Source organism: Mangifera indica, chromosome 20 (assembly GCF_011075055.1).
Source record: "Mangifera indica cultivar Alphonso chromosome 20, CATAS_Mindica_2.1, whole genome shotgun sequence".
Lineage (NCBI taxonomy): Eukaryota > Viridiplantae > Streptophyta > Magnoliopsida > Sapindales > Anacardiaceae > Mangifera > Mangifera indica.
This window is the reverse complement of record NC_058156.1, coordinates 11379525-11395721: the sequence shown is the minus strand read 5'-3', so window position 1 is coordinate 11395721 and position 16197 is coordinate 11379525. Positions and strand designations below refer to the sequence as shown.

Here is a 16197-nt window from a genome sequence, read left to right as displayed (position 1 = left end):
AGCAATCTTATTTAATATATAATTAGATATATAGATAGTGTATTATTATTTGATTGAGTATCATTTTATTTTTAATTTAAAATCATCTAATCACATGATGATATATATAATTTGTATACCTAATCATATACTCGAAAGTGTGTGCATAAAGTAATTTGGATCACAAAGAATACTCAAGAGGCTCTATCACTTGAATTTCAATAAGTCTTAATAGATTCAATCAATACCAGTTGGACTAGCATTGGACCCAAACAGAACTAGTTCAGCCTAGTTAGGTTTGAATTCATTTAATTTGAATTTAACCTAAATTTGAATTGAGAAAGTTGAGTTAATTTGTTTTTAAAACCAAACCAAACTCCAATTAGAGAGAGTTTGATTTAACTTACAAGGAATGACTCAGTTTGGTTTAAACTTGACTTATGACTCAATTCAAGTTATGTCAAATAATTTTTAAAACGAAGTTGTGTTAATTTCTAGGTTAAACGATATTGTTTTGTTAATAGAGCGTGAATATGAGCAATGAATTTAAATTGAACCAAACTAAAATTTTTTAAATTGAAGTTGAACTTAAATTATCCTTAATTTTGACTCATCAAACTCTAGCGGGCTCATCTTTTATTTGAATTGAACTTAAGATAGGGGGTGTTTGAACTTAATTCAGTTAATACCCCTTTTAGGTTAGATTAGATCAATAACATTCACATGATATAAGTGATAATTAAAAAAATATATGAGTGATATAATAAATTTTTAAATGTAAATTAAATTGAATCCAACAGAAATTTGTGTCCAACAGAAAACAAATTTCACTTAATAGCAAATTTGTCGCCCTACAAACATATTCAAATTTAATTACTATCTTAAAACAGATTAAAGCAATGGTGTCCTTGACTAAAGAATTTTGTAAACCGAATAAATTAATGATATTTTTTTTTTTTGGAAGTCTTTTAGGCTAACAATAGAGTTGAGAACTGGAGATGCTGTTTCAGCTTTAGCACCAAGTAGAATGTCCCTAACTGCTGCATCTGGCGAACCATGGCGATCATAGAAGATGTCCAAAGCTGTCAAACCTTTACTGTTCTTTTTATTCACTTTCATACATCCAATCAACAACTTCACCGCTTTTAGTATTGAGGAGATAAGGAAATATCAGAAAGTTGTGTCAAGAAAATGTCGAGGCAAAAGGAGGCGCAAGGGGTAGATACGAACTAGGTTGAATTCAAACACCTATTGATATGAATTTGATTCAAATAAAAAATTGTTAAATTTGAGATTGTTAAACCAAATTTAAGATTGGTTTGAGTTTGATTCAAATAAAAAATAATTTAACTCAAATTTAACTTAAATTTATAGTTTGAATTTGATGTTTGAATTTATGATTCAAGTTTCTTGTTTATTAACAAAATGACGACGTTTTACCCAAATAAACCCAAGGATGCAATTAGTTTCTCAACCTTGATAACCTTTCTAATTAACCCATAAACTCAAATTTTCTTCCCCTCTCTCTTTTATAATTGTCCATTTCATAACTGCCCTTGAGTGTTTTAGAAATGCTCATCCATATTATATAGGAGTAATGTTATGAGCTCATATATTTTAATATATAATTGAATATATATATGATATATTATCATATGATTAGGTGTAACTTTTTTTTAAGTTTAAAGTCACTCAATTATATATTAATATATTATTTATATACCAAATTTTGTATAAAAAAAATGTGATTATAATTATGCTTTGTAATTGATCATATTTATTTCAATAGTCCTAACACATTTATCAGATAAGAGTGATATTACAAATTCACATGTTTTAAGATGATTGGATTGGATAATAAGCTACGTCCTTACAATAATCATAGTTGAAATCCCATTGTAATCTGTAACGGTGAAAGAAACAAATTCATTGAATATATTAAAATCAGGGATGACAATCACATTACAAACAATATTGCTGGCTCTTAACAACAAAACATAAACAAGTGGCAGCTAAAATTGAATTCACTTTTCTACGAAGGCTCCTAAGTTTACACCCTACGTTGTCGCATCTTTACACCGGCTCTGCTTAAATAAAATGCAATAACATATGCTGTACAAATACCTACTGCCAGAATAATGATAGAAGCAGACTTTTCAAAGTTACTTTCGGTGGGGTGAAAAGTGTCAAAAATAGAAATAAAATACGAAGTTACCATCAGAGATATCATTAGAAAATTGATTTCAAAAAATGGGAGCTCAGCTATGATAGTCAAAATTAAGCACACCGACGTAAAAAAAGCCAAAGAATTACTTGCCAAAAATACTAATTGGTTTATAGACCCCAGAATCATATTCCCTGCACGGTGTTGTTCAGAAGGCTCTGAACTAAAGACGGCCGTGGTGGTGTTACTGATAGCGGTGGTGGTGGTGTTACTGATAGCGGTGGTGGTGTTGGTGTTACTGATAGCAGAGGTGGTGGTGTTACTGATACCAGTGTTGTTGGCTGCAGGCAGCTGATTGCCGTCATCTTGCCAATATCCTCCCGGGGGGCTCAGTGCAGCTTGATAGGTAGCTGTGGCTACCAATGTAGCTACCACAAGTAGTACATTTCGGATTTCAAGGGGAATTTTACCAACGCTTTGGTATACCTGACCAGGGCTTTTCAGAATTATTTTTGCTAGCGATAAGCGACTAGGAAACTTCATGACTGCTACTGGAATATTTAGTGAAGGACAACAGAGATCACATGCTCTTTTAGCTCTAGCAGCAAGTGGATTGTCCCTAACAGCTTCATTTTCCTCAGAGCAGATATCCAAAGCTGTCGAACCTGTACTGTTCTCTATATCCTCTCTCATATATCCAAGCAACTGCTCCACCATCTTCATTATTAAGGAGAAAATGAAATATTAGAAGCTTATGTAAAGAAAAGGACAAGGAAAATCGGATGCTTACGTCAGATTGATTTGCAGAAAATGCCGTATCCAATGCATTGTTTCCTTCCTCGTCCTTCCAGTTCAGGATCTCCTCTTTGTTGAAGAGTCGAAGCCATTGTAACAAGGCGTCAAAGACTTTCAAACTCTCGTTTTTTATGGCGACATGGACAGCAGTTTCAGATTTAACAGTCAACTCTTCGATTGATGAGGGACAAACAGACAAAAACTCATCCAAACTGGATGCATCGTCTACTTGAGCTGCATAGTGCAGAGGAGTAACCATCCCCTTTGCTTTAGCACGGACAACCTCACTGTCATGTTTTATCAACCATGTTACAAGTTCCTGGTACTTCTTCTCCAAATCCAAATCACGGGGACTAAGCCCTTTCTGCTGGTGTTTTCCCTCCAAAGCCAAGTGGAGGGGGCTACGCCCAAGATTATCTCGCTTCCTAGCAAATGAAGGCTTTAAGTTTAGTATCTCCTTGGCGAAATGGATCTTTCCCTCCCTTGCAGCTGTATGCAGGGGAGTAGTCACAAATGGTACTTGATCAATACGCTCTAAAACGTTGGGATCCTCTTCGAGTATTGAAAATAATGCTTCCACATCTCCTTCCTTGGCCAGGCTCTGTAGATTCCGCAACGTATCAAGTCTCACCATGCTGCTGGGGCCTTCCATTCTACGATTAGTGATCAATTTTGCAAATTTTTCAGCCTATCGGAGAATAAGGAGCTCATTCTTCTTTTTTATAGAGAACTTGGTATGGGTTAGTCTGGACTATAAAACTAATTAAGAGGCAAAAAAAGGGAAAAAAAAAAGGTTAAATAATATTTTACAGTTTATAAAAAATAATTTTATTATCTATTAATTAAAAAAATAATTATTTTTTTATGAAACTTAAATATGATGATTTAATTTTTTTAATATTCATTCTAATGAATTTCACTATACTAAAATTTTTTAAATAATTTTGAATTAAAGATAAAATAATATTTAATCACATAATTATATATTAATTATATATCTAAATTAAAATATATATACATAACATTACTTTTAAAATATTAATACATGTATGTATCTCTAATTGAAAGATATCCAGAATATAATAAAATATATAGTATTTAAAATAATATAACTAATGATATTAATAATCTATCCGATGTAGACTACATCCAGTTGATTCGTGAGCTTGTTCGGGTTTAAATTAACTTTTACTCAAATAAATTTGAAACAAACTTGTTGTATATGAATCCGAACAATAGTTTTACTCAAATAACTTTTACTCAAAATCCTTGTCTTTATTATTCAAATGCTTTTCATATATTTTTGCCTTTTTTTGTTTTTTCTGCGCAAAAGAACAATAGTTTTGGTCGAAGGCTGATGACGTGGAAACCAAATGCGGTGTAGCACGACAGTTCAGTCATCTTTTGAGAGAGCCGAATAGGCACCAGAGTCACCAACTCAACTGGGTTCGTGGAAGGCACTTGGTGAATAATTATTGTATTGTAAGGATGCAACTCGCTTAAATAAATATAGCATTGCTCTTAATTGTTATGAAAATGACGAAAAGAAGTTGGCAGGAAATTTAGGTGAAGCCACCACTAAATAAAAATGTTGCAGTGTAAACACAAGAATCTAGATACAAATTTTTTGTTTTTACTCTGAAATTATTGGCATGGAAACTCCACCGCCGTAGCTTTATGACCTCGCATTTACAACTTCCGCTCTGCGTCGCTACTCCACCCTATCACACCTCATTCTTTATTGAATCAAATCAATTCGAATGTAATTTTCTTAAGAGATAATACACAAAAGAGATTACCTAAGATTGTTCCATGTGAGAAACAATCTGTTTGAAAGAGATGGTCCAACAATTTGTTTGAAAATAATAACTTAAGAGATAAATTTATTATTACTATTTTTCGTTAAGTAATCCAGATTAGTTAGTGACCTTGTCTATTATAAACTTTTAAACAGTAACAAGGGCAACTCCATAATGGAAGATACAAAATTGTTTCGACAATTTCAGATTTAATACAATATTGTTATGTGTTCCATTGTCATCCCTAGTTCCATTGTGTTAAGTTGATAGTCTACCTTTATGCTTATTTCTGGATCCTTCTCTCAGTCTAGTCGCTTGAAAAGTTTTTTATTATATGACTATTTAATTCTATGAAAATGACAAAAGGAAGTTGCCAGGAAATTTAGGTGAAGCTACCAAGAAATAAAAATGAGTTGCACTTCTTGAAAAAGAGTCATTATGCAGTGAAAACATAAGAATCAAGATACAAAGTCTAATGCTTTTTCTCTAGAATTATTGCCATGGAATCCCCACCATCGTACATTCACGACTCACTCTCAAATGAGTCTGAAATTAGAATTAAAAATGTTCACAACTTCCGCTACTCCATCCAATCACACCCGGCGGCGGATTTGAACTTTGTTAGAGTAGGCCTACACCCACACTTCAATTTGACAAAATTGAAGAAATATTATTTAAATTCATCTTCAAATAAAAAAAAAAAGTTTGAAAATAAGTTACTTGCGTCCACCCTTAATGGTAAATATGTTTGAACAAATAAATTTAAAGATATATTATTAGACTCACTCTCAAATGAGTCTGAAATTAGAAATAAAGGACATGTTTGTCTTGATACAAAACAAAACTTTAAACCTATTGTAGAATTGGCTTAGGTTATTACCCAAACACCACATTTTTATTGGAAAAACCAAAGCATATGTCAATTAAAATCAAGAAGGTTAATTTCAAAAACTGAATTTCTTCCTCTAGATCTTCAACTTTATTTTGGCAACCATTCCTCAGAATTTAATTTCCAGAGATAGAGTTTCAATCTTTTGAAAAAATAGTGTTAAACTAAATAATTGATATTCAAATATTTAAATATATTATTCTAACTTGTTTGTTTTATCAATATACAACGAGACATGTGGATCTTCAATCTAGATAATTAAGTTTTGATTTAACAACTAGATTCAAAGTTATAAAACTTAAATATCAATTAATTTTCTAGTAAATTTAATCAATCTTTTTATAAACTTTTGTGTCTTTTACTTGTATTAAAATTGTGATTGAACTCTAAATTTGTATGGAATCTTTTTCATGGATTATAACTTATATAAAAACATTTAATTATATTAGATTTAAGTCTATGCCAACTTTTATATAAAATATACAATAAACTGTATTTCTTTAAAAAAAATTGTGACAACTTTTTAATAACAATAAAGTGTGCATTCAATTAACTTGATTTATGAACTGATAACCAAATAAACAGTATATATCAAATCAAACAAAGCTAATTTTTTAATGTTCACTAATAGTTGGAGAAGTTGAAGGTGGAGAGAAGATAAATTTTAACAAGTTATAGAGGAGAAGTAGCTAAATTAAAGTTAGGGTTCAAAATGGGAGAGAGAAGATGCATTTTAACAAAATTCATCCAAAACATGAAAGATTCAAGCCATTTAATCAAAAATTCATATCTCAAAACCTTAACATAAAAAACACCCAAAGTGTTCATTTCAATCGCCTAAATTTTTACATCAAATTGTAAAAATATGACTAACTTGATTTGCCATTTGCGTCTCTAGAGAAAGTCACAGGGTTGGACGGCTTGCAAATCCTTGAGCTAACGGGTTTGGTTGGTGATTTTGCAATAGTTGGGGTCTTCATTTTGTTTTGGTTTTATACCAGGGCATTTTGGTCATTGTACATAAATTGGGTATATTGGTTTTGTGTTAATGTATTTGGGAAATTATGTTTAATTAGATCATAATTTGGGTATTTAATTAAATTTCCCTTAAATTTATTTTTCTGTTAAAATAAATTAGATAATATATCTAATGATAAATTATATAAGATTATTTTTAATCAATTAAATAATTTGATCACCGATTAAATAGTCTAATCGACCTCTGGACCGGATCCACATATAGTCCAGCTCTGCAGGCAATGTAAGAAACATCATAAACAATGCTAACTCTATCAACATAACATAAAAAATAGCAGCAACAGCTGAGTTCACATCTTAGGTTGTTTAAAGCTTCCCAAACGCAGGTTTCTCCAGCGGCCATGCCAAGTGACTTTCCAACGTTGGTGATTTAAAAAACGAAAAAGGAATATAATATGCTGCAAGAAAACTTACAACCAAAAAAATTAATAAACAAAGGCCCCACAAAGTAACTTTCGGTGTAGTAAAAAGGATCAATAAAAGAAATATAATATGAAATATAAAAAGTTTCGGTGGTGTATGATTTGTGGTAATTAAAAAAAACATTAAGAGTTTATTTTACTTATTATTTATAAGTATAATTATTAAAAAATATTATCCAAGTTACATTATCATGATAATATAAAATTCTTGAAATTTTTTATTTATTGAGAAATCAGAATAAAAGATAAATTACTATATTAATTTTTATATGGCCTAACCAAGTGCGCCTAATCATTTTGTTGGATAAAGTGAAGGTAATTGGATTTGGATGTAGATTATTAATGTCGTTTTTTATTATTTTATATACAGTTTCATGAGTCTACCATTAGATGTAAAATATCAGATCAGTTCTGTTTGATGTAAAATATGATGAGTCCCCTTAGATGTGAAATGTTCCATGAGACATCCTTTAGTTGTAATTTGTAAAACATCATATAAGTCTTCATTCAAACGTAAATTATGACGTAGTACTTCAATTGAACTGCATGTATACTATAGATAGGACTCCAATTAGGGTCTACTTAATTAAAAAATATTTTATTATCAAAACTTAAAAGATTATTATAAAAATAAATTATTTTAAATATTAATAAAAATAAATTAATAATATGTTTATGTAATAAATATTTATAAATAATTTTTGTATTTGATTGATAGTATTAAAAGAGATATTAATATATTATTATTTAACGGATTAAATATAAATAATATAAGTAATAAAAAATATAAAAATTTATTATACCAAATGCACACTTCGGAGTTTTTGTGAACAAGGGAAAAAATTTTAACGGTTTATCCAAAGTGTCAAGCCATGTCAATTCGTGGCTCAGTGTGGAATGTTGTTGACCAAGACTCTCTGTTTCGATGTTTCTTCGTTCCTTCTTATCCAAAGAGAGGAATCTGTGGTGCTCATTTCTCCTGTCCTGTGCACAAGGCAAAAAGTGACTCCTAATTTTCATTCTTATAACTCAAACTACCATTGTTACTCCTGTAGTTGAAAGAAAATTTGCAAAAGATTTCTTTAAACACCCACACAGACATGGATGAGAGGTTGCAGAATGCTGCCATGGAAGGAAATGTGGATGCATTATATTCAGTACTTGCAGAGGATCCCTACGTTTTAGAGCGTATTGATCAAGTACCATTTGTGGCTACTCCCTTGCATACAGCTGCAAGGGAGGGAAAGATCCATTTCGCCAAGGAGATACTAAACTTAAAGCCTTCATTTGCTAGGAAGCGAGACCATCTTGGGCGTAGCCCCCTCCACTTGGCTTTGGAGGGAAAACACCTGCAGGAAGGGCTTAGTCCCCGGGATTTGGATTTGGAGGAGAAGTACCAGGAACTCGTAACATGGTTGATAAAACATGACAGTGAGATTGTCCGTGTTAAAGCAAAGGGGATGGTTACTGCTCTGCACTATGCAGCTCAACTAGACGATGAATCCAGTGTGGCTGACTTTTTGTATGTTTGTCCATTATCAATCGAAGAGTTGACTGTTAAATCTGAAACTGTTGTACATATCGCTGTAAAAAACGGGAGTTTGAAAGCCTTTAAAGTCTTGTTAGGATGGCTTCGACGCTTCAACAAAGAGGAGATCCTGAAGTGGAAGGACGAGGAAGGAAACAATCCACTGCATACTGCAGTGTCTGCAGATCAACCTGAGGTAAGCATCCGATTTGCCTTGTCATTTTCTTTATATAAGCTTCTAATATTTCATTTTCTACTCAATTGTGAAGATGGTGAAGCTGTTGATTGGATATCTGAAAGTGAATATAAAGAACAGTAAAGGTTTGACAGCTTTGGACATCTTCTACGTTCGCCGATGTCAAGGTTCCGTAGATGCAGCAGTTGGGGACATTCTACTTGCTGCTAATGCTAAAACTGCCTGTCAACTCCATCGTCCGTCTTTAAGAGATTCAAAAAAACCTTTACTAGTCGAGTACTTCTCTGGTGGCTCACCGTTTTCAGAAAAAATTCTGAAAAGATTCTCGCTAGGTTACCGAAGAGTTGAGGAAGTTCCTCTTGAAGTCCGGAACGTACTACTTGTGGTGGCTATATTGATAGCCACAGCCACCTATCAAGCAGCACTGAGCCCCCCCGGAGGATATTGGCAAGATGACGGCAATCTGCAGCCTGCAGCCAACAACACTGGTATCAGTAACACCACCAGCACCATCTTTAATACAGAACAACATGCTGCAGGGGAGATGATTCTGCAGTCTTCAGGACAATTATTATTTTTGACATTTAATTCTTTGGCTTTTTTTACGTCTGTGTGCTTTATTTGCACTCTTGTAGCTGGCCTCCCATTTTACGGAATCATTCTCGCAATGACATCTTGGATGGAATTTTCTTATTTTTCTTCTATTCTTGAAACTATAGAGTACGGCGAAAGTTTTTCTCTAGGCCCCTTGTTTATCATTTTTCTGTTTGTAAGTGTTCTTGCAACATATTGTATCCCATCTTTCTTAGATGGCCAACATTCGGAGCTCACACGGCATGGCCGCCGGAAGAACCTACGTATGGGAAGCTTTGAACAACCGAAGATATGAAATCAGCTGTAAATAGTAATAGTGAATTTATATATTGCTTCTGCCACTTGTTTATGTTTTGTAATTGCTTGTAATGTTACAACAAGTCTCTGGATATATTTAATGGACTCGTCTCTTTCACCATTCAAATGGGATCTCAACTCCCAACTATGGGCATAAATATTTCAAGTTTTTAGATATTTGACATGTTACAGTAATAAATTTTAAGACAAGGAAGTTCAAATGTTTATTACCTATGTATATATGATCGTCTTTTGACGATTCCTTAGTGTATGTGATTAAAGGTATTATGGTCATTTAATTACGGTTTTTAATTACCGGAAGATTTAAGTGTTCTCGTGTTTTATTTAGCTAGTTAGATTTCGAATAATAGTAATTACCGGAAATTATTGAAACTTCAAAGGTGAGGCTGAATTATATTCTTATAATTGTTTTTGAGATGGTTTAGTGTTTGAATTTATTTTGCCAACTACAAAAATAATGGCCTAGGGTGAATAATTTAAAGCTACCAATTACCATGCCCTTCTTGATTTTAATGAGGATAAATAATTTTTTTTAGTTAATGAAATCTACAATTATTGCTTGCTTAAAATTAACTTCAAATTAACAACTAAATATTTCAAATTGACATTTAGATCATACCAATACTTGCAGTTGAAGGATCCAAGTTCTGATCAGTAATAGTCAATGAGATATTTGACCATTAAATGTGAAAAAAAAAAAAAATTGGTATTAGATTTTGGTTGGAGAGAATGCCGGGAGGGAGAGAGACTAGGCTGAAGAAGGTAGTTTGTCAGCCAAATTCTAGTGGTTAGAAAATATAGAAAAGAAAAATAAATGTTAAGGGAAAAAAGTAATTTTTAAAACTTAGGTTAGAAGAAAATTGTGAATTTTTAAAATTAAGGTGATGAAATGAGATAAAATTAAGGTGATGAAATGAGATAGTAATATAACAAAAAAAAAAAGCTGTGGAAACTAGAATAAAAATTAAAATTAAAGGTTAAAGTAATAAAAGTTAATCAAACCCAATTCTACGAATTTTGATCAATTTACTGTTTTTATTGAATTTGATCAAATCATATATCAAAACAGTTAGTGAAAATTAGATTACGGTATTTGCCCATTCTCCGTCAAATTGGCCGGTCCGGTTTGCAAATTGGCAGGAAGCGAGTAGAGATTACGCTGGCTTATTGGCGCGTGAAGAGTAAAAAATTTGTGAGTGCAGTTGGAAAAAGAAACGTCACTGAGAAGAAATCAGAAGTAACTCTGCAGCAAGCAAGCGGTGGAATCTACGATTTCAAATTTTAAATACGATAATTCCTACCGTGACAGTAACAGTACCTCCTCGCCGATTATCGAAAATATTCTATTACACCGTTAATAGAAAAATTAATATTTAAATATATATAATTTAATTGTTATTAAAATGATAACTCAAATATTATTCACATGACTAATCTACCATACCAATATCTAATAACTCAACCTTAATATCACGGCTGTATATAACTAACAGTAAATCCAATCCACGTTAACTTTAAATAACAGTTGAATGAGATCAATAAACTAAAGTTTAAACTTGATTAGAAAAAAATAATTTAATTTTAAATTTAATTTAAATTAATTCAAACTTAAATATTTAGATTAATTTAAAGTTAATTCGTATTATAAAAATGTAATCAATTTTAAGAACGGTAGATATTTAAAATTTTATATGTGAGAGTTTAGAATTTTACCAAACTTTGGGGTGGGGAAAACTGTTTTGGCCAAAAAGAAACAATTAAATTCCAAAGCCTTGATCGTCAAACACATGCTTGGCACTAAGGAGAAAGGACGAAAATGAAAAACATTTGAAAGTTAATGGTTTAAAGAAATTTTGTCACATGTTAGTTCGGTGAGTTTTAAATGCCCACTGCCGACATTGACCAATTTGTAAATTGAAAGAAAGCGAGTGGTGAATACGCTGGCTAATTGGCCCATGCATGCAGATAGAAAAAGAAAGGTCGCTGTAAGAATCAGAAGCTCACTGCAGCAAGCAAGCAATGACTGGAAATGAATCTACAAAATACTATTTTCATTTTTAGGGTTAATGTATCCTACGTGCCGGTAACATTACCCACTCATATATACTGCCTAGAGAAAAAAGAGATGACTTGCCCTAATGGGTTGATTGAATGTCAAAAGTATGGGATTTCCTAAAGGGGAGGGTTTGGATTTAAAACTTATGATATTAGATCAACATTAGACTTTTAAATTATTCGGTATAATAGTTTTAAGGCCAGCTTATAAATAAAAAATTTTACTTTCAACACAAAAATCTAATTTGAATAAAATTTTTTATTAAAAAAAAGATAGACTCCTAAAATTCTCCCTCAGTCTTGTCACTTTCAAACTTGAAATGTTTTTTATTATTTCAATATTTAATTATTTAATAAAACTATATGTATCTATTTTGAATACATAAATAAATACATATATATGTTATTATGTAATTAGGTGATTTTGAGTTAAAGATAAAAAAACACATAATTAGATGATGATACACAAATTTGTATCTATTTGTGTACTCAATAAAAAACTAAAAAATAAAATAGTTTCGAAATTAAGGTGAAACTACCATGAAATAAAAATGAGTTTCCCTTTTTTAAAACAAGTCATTACCAACTCCCATATCACACTGAAAACACAAGAATCAAGATACAAGTTTTATGTTTTTACCCACCAAAAAAACATAATCACATCACATCATTGCTAGAAGATAGCTCAAGCATCTGAGAGAATGTAAAGCTAATGTTGGCTTAGTTTTAGGCCAAAGAGGACATCAAAGATGGAGGGAGAGGATGCCAAAATGTTCAAGTAATCTAAAGTTGAAGAGGTGGGGTTAAACTAAACTTTTCAAAAATCTAGGGGCAACTGCAAATGGGAAAAAGATAGAAACCTTAAATGGTGGTAGAAAAAGTAATTTTTTAAAAATTAAGTTAAAGAAAAATTATTAATTTTCAAAACTAAGATAAAAAGAGAAAAAATTTATTATTTTGCAAATAGAATGATTGAATGATGTTTTTACTTTTTATATTAATAACAAAATTTAATAAAAATTAGATGATAGATAGATATTTAGGGTTTTAAAATTTAAAATAGTGAGAGTTTAAAAAAAAATTAAACATTGAGTGGGAATTAGTCTTTTGGCGTTTAAATTTCTCTCTCTCTCTATCTTGTCACTCTTATACTTGAAATATTTTGCATTGTTTCACTATTTTTTAATTGCTAGGAAATTCAGGTGAAGCTGCCCTGAAAATGAGTTGCTCTTTTTGAAAACGAGTCATTACCAACTCCCCCATCTCAATGAAAACACAAGAATTATGATACAAGTTCTATGTTTTTTCTATGAAATTATTGGCATGGAAGCCCCACCATCGTACCTTCATGACCTCTCGTTCACAACTTCAACTCTTGGTCACCACTCCACCCTATCACACCTCATTATTTACCAAATCAACCCAGTTCGAATCTAATCCTCTAGAGAAAGATGATACACATAAGCTTAGGTGTTACGCATGAGCTTAGGCAAAATTGCTCGCAAATCTGAGAGGAATGATGTTAAAGACTGATTCGTTCACAAGCATCTCTTATCTAGGGTTTTATTCATATTGACAGTGTGAGTAGAGAGCATCGAAATTCATGGAAGATTGATCATATAATAGCGACGATAGTCTTCTATGGCTCTGATTTTTGAGAAAATGAGAAGGAATACTCTAGAAGCTGTTCAAAACATTGACCAAGACTCTCAGTTTTGATGTTTCTTCGTTCCTTCTTATCCAAAGAGAGGAATCTGTGGTGCTCATTTCTCCTGTCCTGTGCACAAGGCAAACAGTGACTCCTAATTTTCATCTTATAACTCAAACTACCATTGTTACTCCTGTAGTTGAAAGAAAATTTGCAAAAAGATTTCTTTAAACACCCACACAGACATGGATGAGAGATTGCAGAATGCTGCCATGGAAGGAGATGTGGAAGCATTATTTTCAATACTTGAAGAGGATCCCAACGTTTTAGAGCGTATTGATCAAGTATCATTTGTGACTACTCCCTTGCATACAGCTGCAAGGGAGGGAAAGATCCATTTCGCCAAGGAGATACTAAACTTAAAGCCTTCATTTGCTAGGAAGCGAGATCATCTTGGGCGTAGCCCCCTCCACTTGGCTTTGGAGGGAAAACACCAGCAGAAAGAGCTTAGTCCCCGTGATTTGGATTTGGAGGAGAAGTACCAGGAACTTGTAATATGGTTGATAAAACATGACAGTGAGCTTGTCCGTGTTAAAGCAAAGGGGATGGTTACTCCTCTGCACTATGCAGCTCAACTAGACGATGAATCCAGTGTGGCTGACTTTTTGTATGTTTGTCCATTATCAATCGAAGAGTTGACTGTTAAATCTGAAACTGTTGTACATGTGGCTGTAAAAAACGGGAGTTTGAAAGCCTTTAAAGTCTTGTTAGGATGGCTTCAACGCTTCGACAAAGAGGAGATGCTGAAGTGGAAGGACGAGGAAGGAAACAATCCATTGCATACTGCAGCAGTGTCTGTAGATCAACCTGAGGTAAGCATCCGATTTGCCTTGTCATTTTCTTTATATAAGCTTCTAATATTTCATTTTCTCCTCAATTATGAAGATGGTGAAGCTGTTGATTGGATATCTGAAAGTGAATATAAAGAACAATAAAGGTTTGACAGCTTTGGACATCTTCTACCTTCGCCAATGTCAAGGTATGGTAGATGCAGCTGTTGGTAACATTCTACTTGCTGCTAAAGCTAAAACTGCATCTCAACTCCATCTTCCGTCTTTAAGAGATTCGAAAAAAACTTTACTAGCCGAGTACTTTTCTGGTGGCTTAACGTGTTCAGAAAAAATTCTGAAAAGATTATCGCTGGGTTACCGAAGAGTTGATCAAGTTCCTCTTGAAGTCCGGAACGTACTACTTGTGGTGGCTATATTGATAGCCACAGCCACCTATCAAGCAGCATTAAGCCCCCCCGGAGGATATTGGCAAGATGACGGCAATCTGCAGCCTGCAGCCAACAACACTGGTATCAGTAACACCACCAGCACCATCTTTAATACAGAACAACATGCTGCAGGGAAGATGATTCGGCAGTCTTTCCGACAGACATTTAATTATTTGGCCTTTTTTACGTCTGTGTGCTTTATTTCCACTCTTGTAGCTGGCCTCCCATTTTACAGAATCATTCTCATAATGACAACTTGGATGGAAGGTTCTTATTGGCTTTCTATTCTTGAAAATATAGGCAACAGCGGAAGTTTCTTTCCAGTCTTCTATATCCCTTTTATAGGTGTATGTCTGCTGGCAACATATTATATCCCAGTTTTCTTAGCTTGCCAACATTTGGAGCTCACACAGCATGGCCGCCGGAAGAACCTACGTTTGGGAAGCTTTGAACAACCGAAGATGGGAAATCAGCTGTAAATAGTAATAGTGAATTTATATATTGCTTCTGCCACTTGTTTATGTTTTGTAATTGCTTGTAATGTTACAACAACTCTCTGGATATATTTAATGGACTCGTCTCTTTCACAATTCAAATGGGATCTCAACTCCCAACTATGGGCATAAATATTTCAAGTTTTTAGATATTTGACATGTTACAGTAATAAATTTTAAGACAAGGAGGTTCAAATGTTTATTACCTATGTATATATGATCGTCTTTTGACGATTCCTTAGTGTATGTGATTAAAGGTATTATGGTCATTTAATTACGGTTTTTAATTACCGAAGATTTAAGTGTTCTCATGTTTTATTTAGCTAGTTAAATAAAGGTAGATTTAAGTGTGTGTGATTCAGAGGGCATCTTTGGAAGGGTAGTTGCTAAGTAATATTAAAGTTATGTTTTTAAAATCGGATCGATAATCAAATCTATTATCTTATTGTTTTATAGTTTGATTGATTTAATCAATTTAATTTATTATTAAATTATAATAAATTTATTAAATAATACTATACATTTAACATATATTTTAAACATGAACTATATTAGGTTCATTAAAAGTAAACAATTATTAACCACAATAAAATATATTTACTTTTTTGGAACATAAATTTTAATTCATTAAAACAAAAAAAAAAAGCTGTGGAAACTAGAATAAAAATTAAAATTAAAGGTTAAAGTAATAAAAGTTAATCAAACCCAATTCTACGAATTTTGATCAATTTACTGTTTTTATTGAATTTGATCAAATCATATATCAAAACAGTTAGTGAAAATTAGATTGCGGTATTTGCCCATTCTCCGTCAAATTGGCCGGTCCGGTTTGCAAATTGGCAGGAAGCGAGTAGAGATTACGCTGGCTTATTGGTGCGTGAAGAGTAAAAAATTTGTGAGTGCAGTTGGAAAAAGAAACGTCACTGAGAAGAAATCAGAAGTAACTCTGCAGCAAGCAAGCGGTGGAATCTACGATTTCAAATTTTAAATACGATAATT

At 32.6% G+C, this 16197-nt stretch overlaps 2 protein-coding genes across 4 annotated transcripts; one reads left to right on the top strand and one right to left on the bottom strand.

Annotated features, from left to right (window-relative positions):
- Positions 1–1937: 1937 nt before the first annotated feature.
- On the bottom strand, positions 1938–3599 carry LOC123204944 (ankyrin repeat-containing protein BDA1-like). Its single transcript, XM_044621763.1, has 2 exons — positions 2934–3599; positions 1938–2860 (listed from the first exon to the last, which is right to left on the bottom strand). Exons 1-2 carry the CDS (start codon positions 3588–3590, stop codon positions 2030–2032), a joined length of 1488 nt encoding a protein of 495 aa, XP_044477698.1. The 5' UTR covers positions 3591–3599; the 3' UTR covers positions 1938–2029.
- A 4425-nt stretch (positions 3600–8024) lies between these two features.
- On the top strand, positions 8025–15294 carry LOC123204945 (ankyrin repeat-containing protein BDA1-like). Of its 3 annotated transcripts, XM_044621766.1 has the most exons (3): positions 8027–8810; positions 8884–9340; positions 14828–15294. In XM_044621766.1, exons 1-3 carry the CDS (start codon positions 8187–8189, stop codon positions 15181–15183), a joined length of 1437 nt encoding a protein of 478 aa, XP_044477701.1. In that variant the 5' UTR covers positions 8027–8186; the 3' UTR covers positions 15184–15294. The 3 variants fall into 3 exon arrangements, with proteins under 3 accessions (XP_044477700.1, XP_044477701.1, XP_044477699.1); XM_044621765.1 differs by lacking the exon at positions 14828–15294 and having other exon boundaries at positions 8025–8810; positions 8884–9820; XM_044621764.1 differs by lacking the exons at positions 8027–8810; positions 8884–9340 and adding an exon at positions 13206–14297 and having other exon boundaries at positions 14371–15294.
- The last annotated feature ends 903 nt before the right edge of the window (positions 15295–16197 follow it).

Excerpts from the sequence above, each read along its gene's own strand:
- LOC123204944 (XM_044621763.1), bottom strand. The coding sequence starts at position 3,590 with ATGGAAGGCCCCAGCAGCATGGTGAGACTTGATACGTTGCGGAATCTA. Across the intron at positions 2,861-2,933 it reads TTTCTGCAAATCAATCTGAC|ATGGTGGAGCAGTTGCTTGG; the intron begins GTAAGCATCCGA and ends TTAATAATGAAG.
- LOC123204945 (XM_044621764.1), top strand. The coding sequence starts at position 13,671 with ATGGATGAGAGATTGCAGAATGCTGCCATGGAAGGAGATGTGGAAGCA. Across the intron at positions 14,298-14,370 it reads TGTCTGTAGATCAACCTGAG|ATGGTGAAGCTGTTGATTGG; the intron begins GTAAGCATCCGA and ends TCAATTATGAAG.